Source organism: Lagenorhynchus albirostris, chromosome 10 (genome assembly GCF_949774975.1).
Source record: "Lagenorhynchus albirostris chromosome 10, mLagAlb1.1, whole genome shotgun sequence".
Classification (NCBI taxonomy): domain Eukaryota; kingdom Metazoa; phylum Chordata; class Mammalia; order Artiodactyla; family Delphinidae; genus Lagenorhynchus; species Lagenorhynchus albirostris.
In genome coordinates, this window is record NC_083104.1 from 48,771,818 (window position 1) to 48,795,122 (window position 23,305).

Below are 23,305 nucleotides of genomic sequence, written 5' to 3' on the forward strand. Positions count from 1 at the left end.
TGCTTGATCAGCTCAGGCAGCAGCCAGAGGCCTTGGCGCCCGGGGGCTGCCAGGAAGCAAGTTCCACATGTGGCCCTTAGGAACCAGAGGACAGCTCACCCTTCCTTCAGGTGGCTTTACTTGCTTCTCAGAGAACGTGCTGAGACCCTAGGCTGCCGTTGTGAACTCGGATGTGTGGTTTGGCTTTGAAGCACAGAGCATTTGGTCCTATTTTGCTGCTGGCAGAATGGCAGGGAAACACCCGCAGACCTCCAGTGCTGTGGGCGTAACTAGGAGAGGAATAAAGCACAGGTTCTAGAGGTCCTGATAGGAGGCCGGAATGGGTGCAAGCAGCCTCATGGAGCCCAGGGAGGAGAAGCCCTGCCTGTCCTCCTTGTCGACTCCTGCCTGGCTTGAACCCCCTGCAGGGAGCCAACGCTCCCTCGCGGCCCCCTGCCCAGGCTGAGCCTTTGGTGGCCTGTGGATGCGTCAGAGCATTGATGAAAAATCTGTATGGAAAAATCTCTGACCCTTTTTTAGTAAATTACACTGCTTCTCTTTCCTCCAGTGCCTCATTATTCAGGATTATTTGATGTTCTCCAGCTTTTAAAATAATCATTTTCCACCTACGCAGAACATCCTGTAGAGACTTTGAGTTTCCAGTGGGAACAGAGGGGAACACTTATTCTAAAAATGAGGAAAATAAGCCTCTTTCTGCGGGGGGAGCAGAGTGTTGCAGAACTTAACGTAACAATGTGAGAACTCATGTGTGGTGTCCAAGCTTAAAAAAAAAGTACAGTAAAAATGTGATGTACAGGCTTATGGCTGTCCCCAGACCCTTGCCCTGCTGTCTCCACCCCCTTCCCTGTCCCCCTTTGTGGTGGTATGTTTATTTCTTCCATTAAATATATATATATGTACACATACACACACACACACTCAGATAAATTAGTAGATGCAAAATCATGCTTATGAAACATAAGTAGGATCTACAGGAGAAAACAAATGAACGCTAACTTAAAGGAACAGCTCGGGACTTCCCTGGTGGCGCAGTGGTTGAGAGTCCGCCTGCCGATGCAGGGGACGCGGGTTCGTGCCCCGGTCCGGGAAGATCCCACATGCCGCGGAGCGGCTGGGCCCGTGAGCCATGGCCGCTGAGCCTGCGCGTCCGGAGCCTGTGCTCCGCAACGGGAGAGGCCGCAACAGTGAGAGGCCCGCGTACCGCAAAAAAAAAAAAATAAAAGGAACAGCTCGTTGCCATCACCTGTGCAGCCCTGTGTGCTCTTTCCCTGTCCAGCCCCTTCCCTCCTCCCTTAGGGTAACTGTGACCCTACATTTTGTGATTATTATTTCCTTTCTTTTATTATAGTTTTACCACCCATATTTGTAGCCCTACAAAATTTATTGTTTACTTGTACAAATTTTAAACTTTGTATAAAGGGAATTATATTGTTTTTCTGCAGTGTATATAAGTGTACACATATTCCTAAAATTCATCCATCTTGCTACGTTCTGGTTTACTTTTTCTGCTTGTAATAGATTCCACTTCCTGACTTTGCCACATGTTTAGTCATTCATTCTGCTATGGAAGGACATGTGGAGGACTCCAGGGGTGTCACCTCTGCCTCTCAGCCCCCAGCCCCTTTCCTGGACCTGAGCAGATCAGGAGCTTGGCACACTGGCCGGGAAGCTCTGTGCAGAGTAGACACACACTTAGAGTTACTGCTGGCTTGTAAAGTGACAGCTTGTTTTCCAAACGGGTTGCTAAGTGTGTGGTCCCACCAGCAGTGTGGAGAGTTGCTTTGCTCCAATGTTTCTCCGGTGTTTGATATTGTCAGACTTTTTACCAGTTTGGTGTTAGTGAAAAGGTGTCTAATGGTGGTTTTCATTCGTGTTTCCCTGATCACTGATAAAGCTGAGTAGGTGTATTTCCTCTTAAGTGCCTGTTCTAGTTTTCTGCTCATGTTTCTGTTGGGTGCTTGGTCTTTTCTAACTGATTTTAGAAGTTCTTTATATGTTTATTCTAGACAGTAATCAGTTACGTGAAAATATCTTCCCTCAGTTTGGGGCTCATGTGGTATTTTTTTATGAATGCTCCCCCCCATATATATTTTTTAAACTTTTTAATATTACTTTTTAACATTTTATTTTATATTGGAGTATAGTTGATTAACAATGTTATGTTAGTTTCAGGTGTACAGCAAAGTGATTCAGTTATATATATCTATCTAAAGAATAGATATATTTATCTAGTCTTTTTCAAAATTTTTTCCCATTTAGGTTATTACAGAGTATTCAGCAGAGTTCCCTGTGTTATACAGTAGGTCCTTATTAGTTATTTATTTTAAATATAGCAGTGTGGGCATGTCAATCCCAAACTCCCAGTCTATCCCTCCCTGCCAAGTTTGTTCTCTAAGCTTGTGAGTCTGTTTCTATTTTGTAAATAAGTTCATTTGTATCATTTTTTTTTTAGATTCTGTATATAAGTGATATGATATTTGTTTTTCTCTAACTTCCTTCACTTAGTATGATAATCTCTAGTTGCATCCATGTTGCTGCAAATGGCATTATTTCATTCTTTATAATGGCTGAGTAATATTCCGCTGTATGTATGTGCCACATCTTCTTTATGCATTCATCTCTCGATGGACATTTAGGTTGCTTGCATGTTTTGACTATTGTGAATAGTGATGCTATAAACATTGGGGTGCATGTATCCTTTTTTTTTTTTTTTTTTTTTTGTGGTACGTGGGCCTCTCACTGTTGTGGCCTCTCCCGTTGTGGAGCACAGCCTCCGGACGCGCAGGCTTAGCGGCCATGGCTCATGGGCCCAGCCGCTCCGCGGCATGTGGGATCCTCCCGGACCGGGGCACGAACCCGTGTCCCCTGCATCGGCAGGCGGACTCTCAACCACTGCGCCACCAGGGAAGCCCCATGTATCCTTTTGAACTATGTTTTTTTCCAGATATATGCCCAGGAGTGGGATAGCTAGATCATATGGTAGCTCTGTTTTTGGTTTCTTAACGAATCTCCATACTGTTCTCCATAGTGGCTGTACCAATTTACATTCCCACCAGCAGTATAGGAGGGTTCCTTTTTCTCCACACCCTCTCCAGCATTTGGTATTTGTAGACTTTTTGATGATGGCTATTCTGAGTGGTGTGAGGTGATATCTCATTGTAGTTTTGATTTGCATTTCTTTAATAATTAGTGATGTTGAGCATCTTTTCATGTGCCTGTTGCCCATCTGTGTGTCTTCTTTGAAGAAATGTCTATTTCGGTCTTCTGCCCATTTTTTGATTGGGTTGTTTGGGTTTTTTTTGATATTGAGCTGCATGAGCTGTTTGTAAATTTTGGAGATTAATCCCTTGTCAGTCGCATTGTTTGCAGATATTTTCTCCCATTCTGTGGGTTGTCTTCTCGTTTTGTTTATAGTTTTCTTTGCTGTGCAAAAGGCTTTGAGTTTATTTTTGTTTTTATTTCCATTATTCTAGAAGATGTATCAAAAAAGATATTGCTGTGATTTATGTCAGAGTGTTCTGCCTATGTTTTCCTTTAAGAGTTTTATAGTATCCGGTCTTACTCAAAATGGGTTAAAGACCTAAATATATGTCTTCTTTGGCGAAATGTCTATTTAGGTTTTCTGCCCCCTTTTTTTTTTTCGGTACGCAGGCCTCTTACTGTTGTGGCCTCTCCCGTTGCGGAGCACAGGCTCTGGATGCGCAGGCTCAGCGGCCACGGGCTCACGGGCCAAGCCACTCTGCGGCATGTGGGATCCTCCCGGACTGGGGCACGAACCTGTGTCCCCTGCATCGGCAGGCGGACTCTCAACCACTGCGCCACCAGGGAAGCCCTTCTGCCCATTTTTTGATTGGGTTGTTTAGTTTTTTTGTTATTGAACTGTATGAGCTGTTTGTATATTTTGGATACTAGGCCTATTGGTTGCATTGTTTGCAAATATTTTCTCCTTGTTTGTAGCTTACCTTTCTTCTGTTTATGGTTTCCTTTGCTGTGCAAAAACTTCTAAGTTTGATTAGGTCCCATTTGTTTATTTTTGTTTTTATCTCTATTGCCTTGGGACACTGACCTAAGAAAACATTGGTACAATGTATGTCAGAGTGTTTTGCCTTTGAGCTCTTCTAGGAGTTTTATGGTGTCATGTCTTAATGCTTAAGCCTTTAAGCCATTTTGAGTTTATTTTTGTGTATGGTGAGAGGGAGTGTTCTAACTTCATCGATTTACATGCAGCTGTCCAGTTTTCCCAGCACCACTTGCTGAAGAGACTGTCTTTTCCCCATAGTATATGCTTGCTTTTTTTGTCAAAGATTAATTGGCCATAGGTGTATGGGTTTATTTCTGGGCTCTCTATTCTGATCCATTGATCCATATGTCTGTTTTTGTCCCAATACCACGCTGTTTTTTTTTTGTTGCTGTTGTTCTGTGTTTATTTATTTATTTATTTATTTATTTGGCTGCACTGGGTGTTTGTTGTAGCATGTGGGATCTTCACTGCGACATGTGGGATCTTTAGTTGTGGCATGTGGGCTCTTGGTTGCGGCATGCAGGATCTAATTCCCTGACCAGGGATTGAACCTGGGCCCCCTGCATTGGAAGCACAGAGTCTTAACCACTGGACCACCAGGGAAGTCCCATACCACGCTCTTTTGATTACTGTCACTTTGTAGTATGTCTGAAGTCTGGGAGGGCATGGCTCCTGCTTTGTTCTTTTTCTTCAGGATTGCTTTGGCAATTCTGGGACTTTTACGGTTCCATATGAATTTTACGATTATTTTTTTAGTTCTGTGAAAAATATCATGGGTAATTTGATAGGGATTGCATTAAATCTGTAGATTGTTGTGGGAAGTATGGCTATTTTAACAATATTAATTCTTCCAATCCAAGAGCATGGGATATGTTTCCACTTCTTTGAATCTTCAGTTTCCTTTATTAATGTTTTATAGTTCTCAGTGTATAGGTTTTTCACCTCCTTGGTCAGGTTTATTCCTAAATGTTTTATTTTGGGGGGTGTGATTTTGAAAGGTATTGTTTTTTTACATTCTCTTTCTGATATTTCATTGTTAGTGTAAAGAAATGCAACCAATTTCTGTGTGTTAATCTTGTATCCTGCTACCTTGTTGAATTCATTTATCAGTTTTAGTAGTTTTTGTGTGGAGTCTTTAGGGTTTTCTGTATATAGAATCATGTTATCTGCATATAATGACAATTTTACCTCTTCCCTTCCAGTTTGGATACCTTTTATTTCTTTTTCTTATCTGATTGCAGTGACTAGGTCTTGCAATAGTATGTTGAATAGAAGAGGCGAGAGTGGGCATCCTTGTCTTTTTCCAGATTTTAGTGGGAAGACTTTCAGCTTTTCATTGTTTTTAATATTATATGGGCTGTGGATTTGTCATAAATAGCTTTTATTATGTTGAGATATGTTTCCTCTATGCCCACTTTTGTAAGAGTTTTTTTTATCATGAATGGATGTAGAATTTTGTCAAATGCTTTCTCTGCATCTATTGAAATGATCATGTGGTTTTTGTCTTTTCTTTTGTTTCTGTGGTGTATCACATTGATTTATTTGCAAATGTTGAACCATTCTTGTGAACTTGGGATGAATCCCACTTGACTGTGGTGTATGATCTTTTTTATGTGTTGTTGGATTTGGTTTGCTAATATTTTTTTGAGAACTTTTACATCTATATTCATCAAAGATATTGGCCTCTAATTTTCTTTTTTGGTGGTGTCTTTGGTTTTAGTGTCATGGGTGATGGTGGCTTCATAGAATGTCTTTGGGAGTGTTCTCATCAATGTTTTGGAAGAGTTTGAGAAGGATCAGTATAAGTTCTTCTTTGTAGGTTTGGTAGAATTTGCCTGTGAAGCCATCTGGTCGTGGACTTTCATTAGTAGTGATTGGTCTGTTCAGATTATTTGTTTCTTCTTGATTCAGTTTTGGTGGGCTGTATGTTTCTAGAAACTGTCTATTTCTTCTAGGTTGTTGAATTTGTTGGCATGTTCATAGTATTCCCATATGGTTTTTTGTACTTCTGTGGTGTTGGTTGTTATGTCTCCTTTTTCATTTCTTATCTTGTTTATTTGGGTTCTCTCTCTTTTCTTCTTGGTGAGCCTGGCCAGAGGTTTGTCGATATTGTTTAACCTTTTAAAGAACCAGCTCTTGGTTTATTGATTTTTTTCTATTTTTTTTTAATCTCTATTTTATTTATTTCCTCTCTGATCTTGAGCATTTCTTTCCTTCTGCTGACTAGGTTTTGTTCTTCTTTTTCTAATTCTTTCAAGTGGTATATTATGTTGTTTGAGATTTTTCTTGTTTTTTGAGGAAGGTCTATATGGCTGTGAACCTCCCTCTAAGAAAGGGTTTTGCTGCATCCCATCGATTTTGTATGGTTGTATTTTTATTGTCATTCATATCAAGGTATTTTTAAATTTTCTTTGATTTCATTATTGACCTGCTGGGTTTTTTTAGTAGCATGTTGTTTAGTCTCCATGTAATTGTTTTTTTTTTTCTCTCACTGTTGTGGCCTCTCCCGTTGCGGAGCACAGGCTCCGGACGCACAGCCTCAGTGGCCATGGCTCACAGGCCTAGCCGCTCCATGGCATGTGGGGTCTTCCCGGACTGGGGCATGAACCCGTGTCCCCTGCATCGGCAGGCGAACTCTCAACCACTGTGCCACCAGGGAAGCCCTACCTGTAATCATTTTTTCCACATATTTCTGTGGTTGATTTCTAGTTTCATGCTGTTGTGGTCAGAAAAGATGCTCGAGACAATTTCTATATCCTTAAATTTGTTGAGGCTTGTTTTGTGCCCTAGTATGTGGTCAATCCTAGAAAATGTTCCATATGCACTTGGAAAGAATTTCTTTTTTTTTGGATGTAATGTCCTGAAAATATCAATTAAGTCTAATTAACTGTTCTATTGTATTATTTAGGATCTCTGTTGCCTCACTGATTTTCTGTCCAGAATATCTGTCCATTGATGTGAGTGGGACATTAAAGTTTCTTACTGTTATTGTATTTTTGTCAATTTCTCCCTTTATGTCTTTTAGTATTTATCTTATGTATTTGGGTGCTCCTGTATTAGTTGCATATATGTTGACCTGTATTAGGTGCATATATGAATGTAATAATCCTCTTCTTGTATTAATTCTTTTATTATTACATAGTGTCCTTAGATCTTTCTTCGTGGCTTTTGTTTTAAAGTCTATCTTGTCTGATATGAATATTACAACCCCTGCTTTCTTTTCATTTCAGTTTGCATGAAATACCTATTTCCATCTCCTTACTTTCAATCTATGTGTGTCCTTTCCTCTAAAGTGGGTCTTTTGTAGGCAGCATATTATAGGCTCTTGCTTTTTTATCCAATCTCCCACTCTGTCTTTTGATTGGAGTGTTTAGTCCATTGACATTTAAGGTAATTATTGATAGATATGTATTTATTGCCATTTTAAACTTTGTTTTCCCTTTGATTTTATATTTCTTCTTTGTCCCTTTTTTGTTTTTCCTTTTGTGGTTTGATGATTTTCTTTTGTATTATGCTTATGTTCTCTTCTTTTTGGTTTTTGTGAATCTATTGTGTTTTTGATTTGTGGTTACCATTTTTCAAGTATATTAACCCCTTCCTATATCTGCTTGTCTTAGACTGGTAGTCATTTAGGCTCAAACACATTCTAGGGAATGAAAAAAAAAATCTACATTTTCTTACTTTTCTCCTCCACATTTTATGATTTTGATCTCCTTATTTACATCTTCATGTTCATCCTTTTGCTGTTTCATTGTGGTTATTATTAGTTTCACAGAATTTTTTTTTTTTAATCTGTGTACTGGCTTATTTAGGTGATTTGCTTTCTGATTGTGATTTTCTCTTTCCTATGGATTCTTTTCTATTTAGAGAAAACCTTTCAATATTTCCTTTAGGATAGGTTTAGTATTGCTGTATTCTTTTAGTTTTTGCTTGTCTGAGAAATTCTTTATCCCTCCTTCTATTCTAAATGATAATCTTCCTGGGTAGAGTATCCTAGGTTGCAGATGTTTCCCTTTTAGGACTTTGGGTATATCTTTCCACTCCCTTCTGTCCTGCAGTGTTTCTGTAGAAAAATCAGCTGATAGCCTTATGGGGGTTCCCTTGCCTCCTTTGTTTTTCTCCTGCTGCCTTTAGAATCCTCTCTTTAACTTTTGCCATTTTTATTATAATATGTCTTGGTGTAGGTCTGTTTGGGTTTACCTTGTTTGGGATCCTCTGTGCTTCCTGTACCTGGATATCTGTTTCCTTCTTTAGGTTTGGGAAGTTTTCAGCCATAATTTCTTCAAATACATTTTTGATCCCCTTTTCTCTTTCTTCCCCTTCTGGAATCCTTATTATGCATACATTGGCACAATTTATATTATCCCATAGGTCTCTTATGTTGCTTTCATTTTTTTTTTTTTTCATTTGGCTTTCTGTCTGCTGTTCTGATTGGGTCATTTCCATTATTCTATCTTCCTGGTTACTTATTCATTCTTCTGCATTATTTATATTCTGCTATTCATTGTCTTTGGTTCAGTTTTCATCTCAGCAAATGAGTTTTCTAATTTTTCTTGGTCCCTCTTTATAGCTTCTAGTTCCTTTTTACAGTACTCTGCATTTCTGTCAATAGCCTTTCTAAATTCCTTCAGTATTTTCATTATCTCCTTTTTGAACTCAGTGTCTCTTAGACTGAAGAGGTCTGTTTCATTGTTTGTTATTTCAGGGGAATTCTCTTGGTCTTTTAATTGGGAGTGGTTCCTCTGCTTCTTCATTTTACTTATAGTTCTCTTGCTCTATGAGTTTAGGAGAAACAATTATCTGCTGTGGTCTTGGAGGGCTATTTATATGTGGAAGCCTCCCTGTGTAGCTTGTGTGGGTTTAAGAGTTTTTGGTGTGAGGGCTGTTTTTAGTCTGGATGTCTGCTACCTCTTTCCTTAGTGTGTGCTGGCTGTTACCTCTTGATAGTGGATGTGCAGATATTGTGGCTGGTGCCTGGTCGTGGAGTTCTCAGTGGCAGTGGCAGCTCACGTGTGCCCCCAGAGCGCATGATTAGAATGGAGGTGGCTCGGGACTGCTCCTGGAGTCTGGGAGGGCAAGGTGCGCAGCTCGAGACTGCTCCTGAAGTCCAGGGAACAGCAGCGACTCGTGACTGCTCCTGGAGCTCGTGTAGGCAGTGTCTTGCTGCCTTAGAGCTCTTGCAGGTAGAAAGGCTGTAGTGGTGGTTCCCGCCCCTCCCCTCACGCACTACTGACACAATGGCACCTGGCCTCTAAGGCAGCCCAGGCTTCCTCTGCATACAGCATCAGGTGTGGTTGCACCAGGCTCCAGCCCCTTCAGGCTGTTTCCGTGCAGTCCATCCCAGTCCTCTCTCTGGGTCTGATCTCTGAAGCTCAAGCTTCCGCACCCAGCCCCCGCCTGTATCGGCAGATAGGTGTCTCAGGCTCAGAAGTGCAGAGCTGTGGTACTGACTGTCTGTGCATGTCTTTTTCTGTTCTAACTGCTGCAAACTGGTTGCTGTGTTCTCTGAGGTTCTGAACCTCCCCCTCTGTCCTGGTTGATTCCCCACTGGTGACGGGACTTCCCAGGGTACAGGAACCTTTCCTCTTTTACAGCTTCATCCCAGGGAGGCAGGTCCTGTCCCGATTCCTTTCTCGCTTTCTTATTTATTTATTTATTTTTTGCCCCACTTGGTTACTTGGAGATTTTCTTGCCCTTTCAGAGGTCTAAGGTCTTCTGCCAGTGTTCAGTAGGTATCCTGTGAGAATTGTTCACATGTAGATGTATTTTTGTTGTATTTGTGGGAGGAGGTGAGCTTCATGTCCTAGTACTCTGCCATCTTGATCACTCCTCTACCACACATTGGCCTTTTAATCTTATTTAGGAAATTCTTTCTATCTCTGGGATAATTAAATCTATATTCTTATATTATCTCCTAAAATGCTTATACTTAAATCTCTAGTCCACCTGGAATTAATTTTTGGTATATGGTGTTATAGTCACAGTTTCCATGTGTATATCTCATTGTTCCATATTATGTTGTTACTGTCAGTTTGTTTGGGTTTAGCCAATATTTTCTGCTCATAATTCTTTTCCTCAGACCTTTCATGGTCTGCCCTTAGCACCTCCTTCTGTGGGGCCTGAGATGGCAAGCTGAGTTTTGCTTTGTCTAATCCATCTTTATTTTGATAAGTTTCTTTGCTGGGTTTAAAATTCCAGATTGGCAATTATTTTTTTCTCAGTGCATTGAAGGTGTTATTTTATCAGTCGTTGGCTTCTATTGTTGCTGTTGAAAATTCAGCTGTCAGTCTTATATTTTAATACTTTGTGGGTATTCTCTCTTTTCTCTCTGAGAGCTTTTAAGATCTCTTTAGTGTCCTGCTTATCTCAGGTGTGGATTTTGTTGGGCTTCCTGGAGCTGAGGTTTGGTGTCTTTCATCACTTCTGGGATATTCTCTGATCTTTTGTCTTGAGAGTCTCCAGTTACTGTCTCTCCCTGTCCCCCGCCCCTTCCGGGACTTACTTACATATTTATTCTTCTCCATATTGCATAAGCTGTCTTTCATATTTTCCATTTCTTTTTGTCTCTCTGTGCTGCACTTCGGATAATTTTTTTAGATCTACCTTACCATTAATTACCTTGCCAACTTTGTCCACTCTGTTCAGTCTATCTTGATTTTTTTTTTTAAAGAGTATTTTCCCCCTTTATTGTGGTAATGTTCATGCCATTTTTTTTTTTAGACAATTTATTTAATTTTGGCTGTGTTGGGTCTTCGTTTCTGTGCGAGGGCTTTCTCTAGTTGTGGCAAGCAGGGGCCACTCTTCATCACGGTGCGGGGGCCACTCTTCATTGCGGTGCACAGGCCTCTCACTATCGCGGCCTCTCTTGTTGCGGAGCACAGGCTCCAGACACACAGGCTCAGTAGTTGTGGCTCACGGGCCTAGTTGCTCCGCGGCATGTGGGATCCTCCCAGACCAGGGCTCGAACCCGTGTCCCCTGCATTAGCAGGCAGATTCTCAACCACTGCGCCACCAGGGAAGCCCCAGTCTATCTTGATTTTTAATTTCAGTTATTATATTTTTTATTTTTAGAAATTTTATTTGTTTTTTTTGAAATCTCCTTGATCATTTTTAATATAAACTTATTTTTATTAACTTTGGTTTAAATTTTTAAGATTGAGTCAGAATAAAATCATTTTCCCCATTGTTTACCATGGTATTTTGAACCCCACCTGTTAGCATATTAAAATACAAAAGATGTTGTATCACGTGACCTTGCCAAAGGTGCAGATAGAGACAGTTCTACTTTTTTCCTTTCATATTTTTATACTGTTTCCTTGCCTCACTACAGTGGTTAGGACCCCCAGTACAACGTCAAATAGGATGAGTGAGCATGGGTGTTAATTATCTTGTTCTCCATTGTGGAAAGAACACATTCAGTATTTCACCATTAAACATGATGTTAGCTGGAGGTTTTTCATAGATGCCCTTTTCAGATTAAGGAAGTTATTTTCTGTTCCTAGTTTGTTGAGAGTTTTTAATTATAAATTGTTGTTGTCTAATACTCTTTCTATATCTAAAATGATCACGTGTTTCTCATTTATTCTGTTAATATGGTGAGATTTTCCAGACGCTAAATCACCTTGCTTTCCTGGGCTTATCTCTTCTTGATTGTATTATTCTTATTATTTTTTTTAATATATTGCTGGATTTAATTTGCTGATGTTTTGTTTAGGATTTTTGCACCTATGACTGTAAAGGATATTGGTCTAAAATTTTCCTTTTTTCAATGTCTTCTCAGGTTTGGTATTAGGGTTATGCTAACCTTGTGAGGTAGGAATTATTCTTCCTTTATTTTTTGAAAGAGTTTATGTAAGATTGGTGTTATTTCTGTTTCCTTTTTCTATTTATTTTTTAAATTGCTCTATAGTTGATTTACAATATTGTTAGTTTCAGATGTACAGCAGTCATTCAGTTACACACACACACACACACACACACACACACACACACATTATTTTTCAGATTCTTTTCCATTCTAGGTTATTACAAGATGTTGAATATAGTTCGCTGTGGTATGCAGTAGGTCCTTGTTTTATATATAGTAGTGTATGTCTGTTAATCCCATAATCCTAATTAATCCCCACCTGCTTTCCTCTTTGGTAACCATAAATTTGTTTTCTTTGTGTGTGAGTCTGTTTCTGTTTTGTAAATAAGTTTATTTGTATTATTTTTTAGATTCCACATGTAAGTGATATCATATATTTGTCTTTCCTTGATCAGTTTTGATAGTCTCCTGTCACTTACTGAATGTTTTAATACCTCTTAAGCATACTGAACATGCTTATTATTTTATCATCTTTGCCAGTATTTCCAGTCTCTAAAACTTGGCAGATGTGATTCTGTGATTTCTTCTGGATTCTAATTCTTGGTGCCTAGTTTCTTTGTGTATTTTGTAACTTTTTGACCACTAAGTCCTGGTACTTTATCTGTGAGGAATTATTTGAAGTCTGGGTTGAATGAATTTCTCCAGAGAGAATTTGCATTTGATTCTATCAGGAACCTGGAGGAACAGTCAGCCCTGGAATCAGTTTAAACTAAAATCTCCACTTTAAGTTGTCAAGCAACCTGCTTAGTGTGAATCCTGGCTGCAAAAGCGGGGAAGTGGCCTCCTGTTACAGTCCACATTTCGCAACATTCCTAGGCTTCTGTTTTTCTTTCTCTACACTTCAGAGCCTGCAAAAACTGAAGTTCTTGATACCTGCAGTTCCTCCAGTGTCTTTGGATAAAGCTGGTTTCAGAGCTCTTGTTACTTCTCTGGCTTCCTGCTTTGTCTTGGATGGTGATCTTTGAGTATTCCTAAATCTTTTGGCAATTCCTTGTTGCATTTTGAAAGATTAGTTCTGTCTTATTCCTTCTTTGTGTGTACTTTCAGCAAGAGGTTCCATTCAGGTACCTGTTTGTTGTCTCTAGTTCTGGTGCTTTGGGCTGCAGAGGTGTTGGTGGGGTGCAGTTACTGACCTGTGTCTTGTTTTCCAGCTCTCCGGGAGGTGCTGCGTAACCACTCATTTGTGGGCTGTGTGAATCCTCAGTGGGCCTTGGCACAGCATCAGACCAAGTTATACCTTCTCAACACCACCAAACTTAGGTAAATCGGTGCGGATGTGAAAAAAGCAGAGCTGCTAGAAGAGTAGTCCTGGAGGCAGAGGCAGGAAAAGCCGGGGAGAGCAGGATGACATAGTTGGAAAGGGCCTTGGCTTTAGAGTCACATGTCGTTTCACATCCGGGCTCAACCATTTACCATTTATGTGACCATGGACAAGTCACTTTCCTAATCTGTGTCTCGGATTTCTCATCTGTAAGATGAGAAATTTGGGTTATTACTACTTAACTTGCAGGGTTTTGTGAAGGTAAAATTACATGAGATGCCTGGGTTTGGTAGATGCCCAGTGCGCAATAAAAGTTGGCTGCTGTGAACTGGGTGCTAAGGGCTTAGTGCTGGTGGAGCATCACCACGTGTTTGGATTTAAAACCGGGGTCACGTCCCTGCCCTCCCTATACAGCCCATATTTTTTAAATGGTGAGTTGTAAAAGAAGTGATTTATAGGATTCTTTGCAAGTGGGGAAAAGGTGAGCAAACAAAAACTCCTTAACTTTATCACTACTGAGTGTTAGAACCTTTTACAGCACCAGAGGGGTGGGGACAGAGCACGGGTTATGACAAGGCAGATGGTCTTAGTGGTCTGACCTGTGTGCAGAGGCTGGCCACCAAAGCCCTGGTGGAGCAGGAGATCTCAGGACTGTTAGAAAGGCCACCGCGAAGCAGCACATCTCTGTCCTACCCGTCTCGGGTTCTCTCTCCCATTTTGTCCCTACTGCTTGGCTCTGAAGCATGGATTCAGCTTTTCCTTAATGTCACTTCATTTTTATTTTCAGTGAAGAACTGTTCTACCAGATTCTCATTTATGATTTTGCCAATTTTGGTGTTCTGAGGTTATCGGTAAGTTTATTTCCTGGTTCTCATTTCTGAAACTTCAACAACTGGTCATTTCTGAAAATAGCTCTGCCTTATTATCTTATTTGTAGTATATTAAATTTTTCTAAATATGCTTAGAATAGTTTATTGTATGATTTGCATATGGAGGTATCTTCATATAGTTTTATACAAAGCAGAACAGTCATTTGGTAGCCAACTTAAATGTTTATTATTATTATTATAGAAATTAATACATATCTACTTAAGAAAACTTGGAAAGAGATAAAAATAGAAGTAAACATTCTTTAAAGCCCATGACCCAAACACAACTCCAGCTAACAAGTTTAGTCCATTTCTTTCAAGACCTTGTCATTGCCTAATTTTAATTTAGAGTTAAAAATCATACTATCTATGTAGTTTCATGTCTTCTTTTTACATTTGACATACTCTACAAAAAACCCTCTGAAATTTTTATTGGGATTGTGTTGAATCTATGGATCAATTTGGGGAGAAAATCTTTTGTTAATTTATCCCTTAATATTTCATATTTTTTGGATACTATTGTGACATTTTTATAAATTGTCAATCATTTGTTGCTAGTAGCTAGAAATACAAGTGTTTTGGTACATTAATCTTATATCTTGTGACCTAGTTAAACTCACTTAGTAGTTCTAGTAGCTTTTTTATTGACTCCAGCAGATTTTCTACGTAGATGATCATAGCATCTGTGAGTAAAGACAGTTTTATTCCTTCCTTTCCAATCTGGATGCCTTTTCTTACTTTCTCTTGCTTGATTACACTGGCAAGAAGCTTAGTACAAGGTTGAACAGTAGTGGTGAGAATGGAAATCCTTCTCTTATTCCTGATCTTGGGGGAAGCATTCAGTTTTTGACTATGAAGTATGCTTTCTGCCATCGGTAGGTTTTTTGTAGATGACCCTTAGGCGGTTGAGGAAGTTCCCTTCTATTCCTTGTTTGCTCAGAGTTTTTATTCAGGAATGGATGCTGAATTTTTTCAGATGCTTCCTCTGTAACTGTTCAGATAATTGTATGGTTTTCCTTTTTTTAGTTTGTTACTATAGTGAATTACATTGATTGATTTTCATATTTTAAACCAGTCTTGCATTCCTGGGGTGAACCCTGCTTGTACATGATGTATTATCCTTTTTATATATTACTGGAATTGATTTGTCAAAATTTCGCTTACAACTTTTTTTTTTGGCTGGGCTGCGCGTCTTGTGGGATCTTAGTTCCCTGATCAGGGATTAAACCCGGGCCCCGGCAGTGAAAGTGTGGAGTCCTAACTACTGGACCACCAGGGAAGTCCCTTGTTCACAACTCGTAACATCTGCATTCACGAATGATATTGGTGTGTAGTTTTCTTGTATTGTCTTTGCCTGGTTTTGGTATGGGGTAATGCTGGCCTCATAGAATGAGTTGGGAAATACTTTTTCCTTTTCCATCTTCCAAAAGAGTTTGTGTAGAATTGTTTATTCCTTGTTTGGTAAAATTCATCAGTGAAGCCATCTGGGCCTGGAGATTTCCTCACAGGAAGATTTTTAACTAAAAATTCAATTTCTTTCATAGATACAGAGCTATTCATGTTAGCTTTTTCTTGAGTGAGCCTTGGTATTTGGTTTCTTTCAAGGAATTTGTCCGTTTAAGTTTTCAAATTTATTGCCATAAAGTTCAGAATATTTTTTATTCTTTTAATGTCTGTAGATCTGTACTGATGTACTGTACTCTGTCATTCCTAATATTGGTAATTTATATCTTTTTAACTTGATCAGTCTGGCTGAGGGTTTGATCTCAACTGATTTTTTGTTTCATTGATTTTTCTGTTAATTTTCTGATTTCTATTTCATTGCTACCTGCTCTGATCTTTATATTTCCTTTCCTCTACTTACTTTAAGTTTAATTTGTTTTTCTGTTTCAGAAGCTGAGGTCACTGATTTGAGATCTTTCTTTTCTAGTATAGGTGTTAAGTACTATAAATTTCTCAAGTGCTGCTTTAGCAGCTTCCCACACATTTTGATAAGTTGTTTTCATTTTCATTCAGTTCAGAATACTTTGTAAATTCCCTTTTGATTTTTTTCTTTGACCCTCACATTATTTAGAAGTATATTACTTAGTTTCTAATTACTTGGGGATTTTCCAGAGATCTGGTATTGATTTCTAATTTAATTCCATTTAAAAAAAGTTATTTCATTTTATTTTTTGGCTGCATTGAGGCTTCGTTGCTGAACGTGGGCTTTCTGTAGTTGCTGCAAGCAGGGGCCACTCTTCATTATGGTGTGTGGGCTTCTCATTGCGGTTGCTTTTCTTGTTGCGGAGCACGGGCTCTAGGTGCACGGGCTTCAGTAGTTGTGGCTTGCGGGCTCTAGAGCGCAGGCCCAGTAGTTGTGGCGCACAGTCTTAGTTGCTCTTTGGCATGTGGGATCTTCCCGGACCAGGACTCGAACCCATGTCCCCTGTGTTGGTAGGCGGATTCTCAACCACTGCGCCACCAGGGAACCCCTTAATTCCATTTTTGCAGAGAACATATTGGAATCCTTTTACACTTATTGAGACTTGTTTTGTGGCCCAGAATATAGTCTATGTTGGTAAATACTTTATGTGCACTTGAAAATGGGCTTGTTGAGTAGAATATTCTATAAATGGCAGGTGTATCAAGTTGATAGTGATGCTCAAATCTTCTGTATCCTGATTTTCTGTCTACTTGTTCTGTCAATTATTGGGGAAAGTATATTGAAGCCTCCATGTAGTTGTGTCTATTTCTCTTCACAGTTCTGTTTTATCCTTCATATATTTTAAAGCTCTGTTATTGAGTGCATAAACATTTAGGATTGTTAGGTCTTTTTGTTAATTGACTCCTCTGTTGTTATGAAAAAGTAAGAACAGTGTATTGTGGGTTTATAATATGTAAAATGTATGACAACAGTTACAATGTCTGAAGGAGAGCAATGGAAGAAAATTTAGGCATCTTATTTTTCACAATAGATTACAGTCTTCTTCCTAATCAGATGATTTACCTGAAATGTCATTCGATTTAACTCACTCTCCCTCCCCCTTGCTTTAGTTATGGGTAAGGCAGTAGGAAGAAATGAATGATCTGCTTCGTGTCTGCCTTGTGATTTTCTAGAAATACGAAATTGGGGTCCTTAAAGCTACACAGAAGGAAAGTGCCGCCTCACGGCCTCGCCTTTCCCACCTGTTCAGCAGGTCTTTTTGTTGGTCACACCTTCTCTGTTGCAATGGCCATTGGTGAGGAGGAGGAGGATGAGCTTCTGTTGTGGATTTTCAGGTGTTTTCTTTGGGGGAACTGCAGAATGAGTGTTAGATTTGTCGCTTCTCACCTGCTGTTGTGAAGATGGTTTTGTGGGAATTCAGGCTGCGTTGGATGCCCTGTTATGCTCATCCCTAATGTTTTTGATCCGTCCTAGGAGCCAGCACCACTCTTTGACCTCGCCATGCTTGCCTTAGATAGTCCTGAGAGTGGCTGGACAGAGGAAGATGGTCCCAAAGAAGGACTTGCCGAATACATTGTTGAGTTTCTGAAAAAGAAGGCTGAGATGCTTGCAGACTACTTCTCTTTGGAGATTGATGAGGTGGGCGACGGTCATTTTTATACCTCCATTGTATTCTTCAGATAAGAGCCAAGTTCTGTAGTTGGTCCAGGATCAGGACAAGAAGGCTGGGCCCCCTCTCAGAAGCAGCCTGTGACCTCTGTGACATCTTCACTCCCTATTTGCATTTCTAGGTTTCACAACTTTTATCATCCATTCGTGCCCATTCCTGTCCCCAGGGTGCAGGACCCAGGCAGGAGGGAGAGCTGAATCCCACGGTCCCTGCAGGCCCCAGTGAAGGAAATGATGCTTTGCCACTTGCTCTCCTAAGAGGTTTCTTCCTCTTACCCCTTGATTTCTGGGGCTTTCCTTGATGTGTTCTTTGGTTGGTGAGCAGATCCAAAGAGAAGGTGGCTCTGCTACATGTCAGGACAGAAAGCTCTAAGTGCTTAGTTCTGCTGCCCCCAGTGCCCAGCCTGGTCAAGCACCTGGTTGCCCAGAATGGCTGGTCTGAGGACAAGACCTGGAGGAAGCACCAGGGAGAATTTGTTTAAACTGTAACGGCATGATTTCTTATCCCGTCCTGGCCTTTTTCCACAAGCAGGAAGGGAACCTGGTTGGATTACCCCTTCTGATTGACAACTACGTGCCCCCCTTGGAGGGTCTGCCTATCTTCATTCTCCGACTGGCCACTGAGGCAAGTGATGGAGCCAATCCTGATGACAGTCCTGTGGGTGTGTGAGTGTGTGTGGGGGGGGGCGGGGAGGGCACATGGCCCTGCCGTCGTCTGTAATGATGAAGAGAAAAAGGGTAGCATGGCTAAGGTCCCTCTCATCCCTGCCCACCCCAGCAATACTCAGTAGTTCCAACTTACAGCTTTAATGCCTAAAAAGTCACGTTTAGTTTTTAAGTTGTCTGTTATCTCCATTTAGAAATGAAATGTGTTTGAAGCACGTACCTATGTTGAGGTACTGAATTCTCTCTTTGGAGCAGGTGAACTGGGATGATGAAAAGGAATGTTTTGAAAGCCTTGGTAAAGAATGTGCGATGTTTTACTCCATCCGGAAGCAGTATGTGTCTGAGGAGTCGACCCTCTCAGGCCAGCAGGTATGAGGGTGCGCACTGGTGCCCGGGACTGGGGGCACAATCTTGCCCTCTCTAAATTTCTAGGATCCGCTGCATATAAGCTTCAAACACAGTGGTCAGCTCTTACGAGTTTTATTTCCTTCTGAAATATAGAAGGTGCCTCCAGAGTGACCTCACTGTCAGATGTACAAACACAAGCCATCGCAGTGAGAAATGGGAAGTTTCAGGGCTAGTGGGTGGACTGTATCTCCCATTGTGAGCCCGGAAGCGTGTAGCCTTAGCCTTCAGGTTCTGGGTCAGTCTCCCCAGTCTCTTTCGGCTTGTGCCTCACTCTGCCTCTGACCACTGCTGTGCCAGGAGGACACAGCTGTACTTGGGTCAGGGCCCCAGCTCTTACGGAAGGTCAGCCTGGGTTCCTCATGTTTCTGTGTCAGATGACAGTGCTCTTTCAATCCACAACTATTTCGGAGGGTTTGGCTGGGTGGGGGAGAGGGGACTTTGAAATACAGGAGTACCTCAGAGGTTTTATTGGTTCCGTTTCAGACCACTGCAGTAAAGCTAGTTGCGCAAATTTTTTTGTTTCCCAGTGCATATAAAAGTTATGTTTATACTATATACTGTAGTCTGTTAAGTGTACAGTATATAGCACTGTCTCTAATAAAAAGCCAGTGTATATACCTAAATTAAAAAATGCTGTTAGAAAAATGGAGCCAGTAGGCTTGCTCAATGCAGGGTTGCCACAAACGTTCAATTTGTGTTTAAAAAGAAAAGAAAAAAAAAAACCCGCAACAGTCTGCAAAGTGCAGTAAACTGAGGCCTGCCTGCAGTGTAAGAATGGAAGGGTGGGTACTTGATACACGTAACTGGCTCGGTGATTGCTCCTAGTCCTCCTCTGAGATGACATGCTGTTGCTCCAGCTTCATGGGTGAGGAAGCTAAGGGACAGTTTCAGCGGGTGCTCAAGGGTTCCCAGAGCCTGTGGGTGGTGGAGCGGAGATCCAGTCCCAGGTCGTGTTGGCCAGAGCCCCTGGAACCATCTGATTCTAATGGAGGTGGCAAGATAGCACACTTACCAAACTGTGCTGAGAGTATCCCGTTTGATTGGAAACACTGACTTCAAGGTGAGGAAGGATGGATGGGAAAGAACATCTTCTTTTACATGAGGCAGCCTAAGGCTTAGATGTAGGAGGGGAAGGGTGGAGTAAAATAATCCTCATTTATTTTTTCATTTCTTACCTGTGGAGCTTTTTGGGAAATAGAACTACATTGAGACTCCAAATTTAGTGCTAATTACAGAATGTACTTCCTACTACTGCCATCCAAACATTATGTTAGATCCTGCTACAGTAAACACACTCTCCCTGAATGGTAACAGTTTCTATGGGAGGAAGCGTCACGAAAGCCACGACTGATTCTTTTCTTCCATCTCATCTCTCTGCTCAGGCCTGTAGGATCCCTGAGAGGCTGGCCTAGAAAAGATACTTCACAAGCATTAGGTCACACAGCCTATTATAAGCCACCAAGACTCTCCGGGCCCAGTGCACATCAGCCAGGAAACCAGTGTAGACTGGGATGTGAACATCTAACATGTCTCTTTCAGAGTGAAGTGCCCAGCTCTACTCCAAACCCCTGGAAGTGGACTGTGGAGCATGTCGTCTATAAAGCCTTCCGCTCACACCTTCTGCCTCCGAAACATTTCACAGAAGATGGAAACATCCTGCAGCTTGCTAACCTGCCCGATCTATATAAAGTCTTCGAGAGGTGTTAACTATGGTCATCTATGGCCTCTGGGATGGGTCGTTCTTCCTCTGTATCCCGACATTGGTAGGTTGAACTCACACTTGCATTTTAACTAGTAGCACTCCTTCATGCATGGTGGATTGACTATAAATAAATAGTCAAATTTGTCCTAACATGGTTTTTTATTTCATTTCATTACACTTGAAATTTTCCTAGATCCATTTTCACCTAGTGTATACTGATTGTGTTGAAGAATCCCAAAAATAGTTTGAAAGCCTCCTGGACGTCTGATAAGAATTCTAAAAGGGCCTTAAAGACTTTATAGATCATGCATTGATTCGATTCTTTCTGTGTTCTGGTGAATTTCTAGTATCAGCTGATAAATATTATGTTGGTTCAGGTGCCTTTTTAAAAAAGAGGTCCTGAACCTATAAGAGGTGCTGATGACATTGTCAATTCAGCTTTCTGTGTAGTCACTCTATTAGTACCTTCAGTAACCAAAGCTAATTAATTTATTCTTAATTTAAAAATTTGAAGAAAATAGTTCTTATCCAGTCCAAAACAGGCATGAGTTTTTAAGTTAGCTCACTTTGTTAATGGCTATCAATACTACCAGCTTAAGATAAAGGAATTTCTAGGTATTCTTGTTTGAAGGGTGTTGGAAAAATACAAACTGAAACTGTAAGTACCATTAAAATAAGCTACCTTAATATTAGCCTGCATTAATAGAAATGTGCAGTCAGCACAGGGAGGAAGAATGCCTATAGTTTTGAGGTAAAGTCCAGATTACAAGGCTCAGTGAAGAAAGTTCTGTGGAAAAGAAGAGTCTATTTTACGAGAAGTGGAACCATTCCATTTGGAAAAGACTGACAACAAAACAGCTCCAGGAGGAGCACAGGCTGAGTGACCATGGGTGGAGAGGAAGAGGGATTTCCAAGGCCTCAAGAGGTGGACTACACGATGTTTCAGTTCCAGGTATGTATGGGATTCTAGGATAAATCTGCATTTCAGAACATGCCTCGTCACTGCCCACTCCCACACATCAACTGAAAGAAAACTTATAGGAAATCATCTCAAAATATGGAAACCAATTTCCTGAATTATTTTATTTTTTAAAATTTATTTATTTTTGGCTGTGTTGGGTCTTCGTTGCTGCTTGTGGGCTTTCGCTAGTTGCAGCGAGCGGGGGCTACTCTTCGTTGCGGTGCGTGGGCTTCTCCTTGTGGTGGCTTCTCTTGTTGCGGAGCACGGGCTCTAGGTGCGTGGGCTTCAGTAGTTCTGGCGCATGGGCTTAGGTGCTCTGCGGCATGTGGGATCTTCCCGGACCAGGGCTCGAACCTGTGTCCCCTGCATTGGCAGGTAGATTCTTAAGCACTGCACCACCAGGGAAGCCCCTGGTTTCCATGTTTTAAACACAAAGAGCTAATTATTCTAAAGAAGGGAATAATTATTAGAGATTTTATTCATATTTAAGTTAACTTTATTACCTAGTTTCAAGTCTAATTTTATCTTATGTGGCCTTAATTCATTAGACTTTCCCCCATATTTTTTCCGTGTAAACACATTGAAGATACAATAATCATTTCCATAAAACCACCTCAATTCTGAGCGCAAAAGAGAATCACAAATACTGTAACATGGCTACGACTCGATGATAAAATCCTCAAACTGGGTGCCTTTAAAGATGAAACTGAAGTTCTTAAAAGAAATTCTATATTCCAGATTATTTTTCCTTAAGGAGAGAAAAGAGGGGTGAGCTAGGCGGGCATGCTTGCCAATGACTAGTTTTAAAGGCTCCTCTAAGAAAATGAATGTGTCAGTAGCCAACTGTAGTCAGCAAAAGGGTATATTTAATAGAATCTTCAGGCTGACTTCCCACCTGCCTGGCCTGGCCTGCCCTCCCTCCCTCCCTCCCTCATCGGGCTGGTCTGAGGTTTCATTCCACAGATGAGCAGCAGATGAAATACTTTTCAAGATACAGCACAGTTGATGTGAAGACTAAGGACCCTACTCTTACTTTAAGAGTACAGGCCTTGGACTTCCCCTGCCCCATGCAATAAAGCAAGTTTTATATACACTCCCCATATCTTTTTCTAACATTTTCTTATATAAATTTAAATATCTTACAAAAAAAGGCTTTTTCCTCCAAACATATAAATTTGAGTGAAACATATATTCCCCACCTGTGAACTTGTGTCTTCACTAAAATATAAATGCTACCTGATATTAAGGGTAAATGTCTTTTGACCACTGGAGATCACTGAAGTCTGAATTGCACTGTGGAGAAGGCACTTGTGTTTTCTGAGGTCTCCAGGAAGTACCTCGGTGAGCGCTGAATCGCTGTCCTCCAGAACCTGTGCCAAAGCCTCCGAGTGCCCAGTCACTGAGGCAGCTGGGGAAAAATGGTGAGTAAACTTGATTCTAAAATTATGGAAATAAAAAATAATAACGGCATGGACCAATTCTTAGTCTAGAATCAAACTACCAACAAAATCCAAAGTGTTCATTCATGAAGATTCAAACCTGTTTCATTCTCTCATAAATTATAAAATACAAAGGTGGCTATTTTAATGACAAAGCTCAAACAGTCCTGAAAGGGGTTGAGTGGACGAAAGATCAGTCCTTCCAGGCGGGGCCTGGGCAGCAGGGCGGCCTCCCTATTGCTGGGCCAGCAGTGCTGTCCTGTTGGCCTTCATCTTCTCCAGCCGCTTGGCCAGATGGCTGTTGGTCATCTCCATCTCCTCGATCTTGTCCAGTGCTGTTCGTAACTGGAGACAGGAAGAGCTTGGTCATTTCACATGGTCAAAAACGAAACCCAGCGCTACTTTCCTCTCCAGTTTCTGGGAAGTGGAAGCACTGCATGCGATCCTGCAGTTGCGTTGTTTTTCAGGCAGCCAGAGGTGTTAACCAACGGTGCTGAACATTAATCACAGAGAGGA

The 23,305-nt window shown here is 40.9% G+C and overlaps 2 protein-coding genes and 1 non-coding gene across 23 annotated transcripts in view; 1 reads left to right on the top strand and 2 right to left on the bottom strand.

Moving 5' to 3' along the window:
* The window catches only part of MLH1 (mutL homolog 1), a 51,693-nt gene extending 31,154 nt beyond the window's left edge, over positions 1–20,539 (top strand). Inside the window, exons 14-19 of one of the 4 annotated variants that reach the window (XR_009542892.1) lie at positions 13,040–13,148; positions 13,937–14,000; positions 17,419–17,583; positions 18,146–18,275; positions 18,532–18,648; positions 20,227–20,365. Coding sequence is in view for 2 of the 4 variants with exons in the window: in XM_060162375.1 (XP_060018358.1) it covers positions 13,040–13,148; positions 13,937–14,000; positions 17,419–17,583; positions 18,146–18,238; positions 18,532–18,648; positions 20,227–20,394 (716 nt within the window). In the remaining 2 variants the exon portion in view is untranslated. Of the gene's footprint in view, positions 1–13,039; positions 13,149–13,936; positions 14,001–17,418; positions 17,584–18,145; positions 18,276–18,531; positions 18,649–20,226 lie in introns of all 4 variants that reach the window. The other 3 variants (XR_009542893.1, XM_060162375.1, XM_060162377.1) reach the window with 3 other exon arrangements.
* On the bottom strand, positions 4,552–4,624 carry TRNAG-UCC (transfer RNA glycine (anticodon UCC)). Its single transcript has one exon. It is a non-coding gene; the product is annotated as a tRNA-Gly (tRNA).
* A 908-nt stretch (positions 20,540–21,447) lies between the features above and the next one.
* The window catches only part of LRRFIP2 (LRR binding FLII interacting protein 2), a 119,533-nt gene continuing 117,675 nt past the window's right edge, over positions 21,448–23,305 (bottom strand). For 17 of the 18 annotated variants that reach the window (XM_060162379.1, XM_060162395.1, XM_060162393.1 and 14 more), the window contains one exon: positions 21,448–23,134. In XM_060162379.1, coding sequence (XP_060018362.1) covers positions 23,024–23,134 — 111 coding nt within the window. In that variant the 3' untranslated portion in view covers positions 21,448–23,023. The remainder of the gene's footprint in view (positions 23,135–23,305) is intronic. The other variant, XR_009542894.1, reaches the window with a different exon arrangement.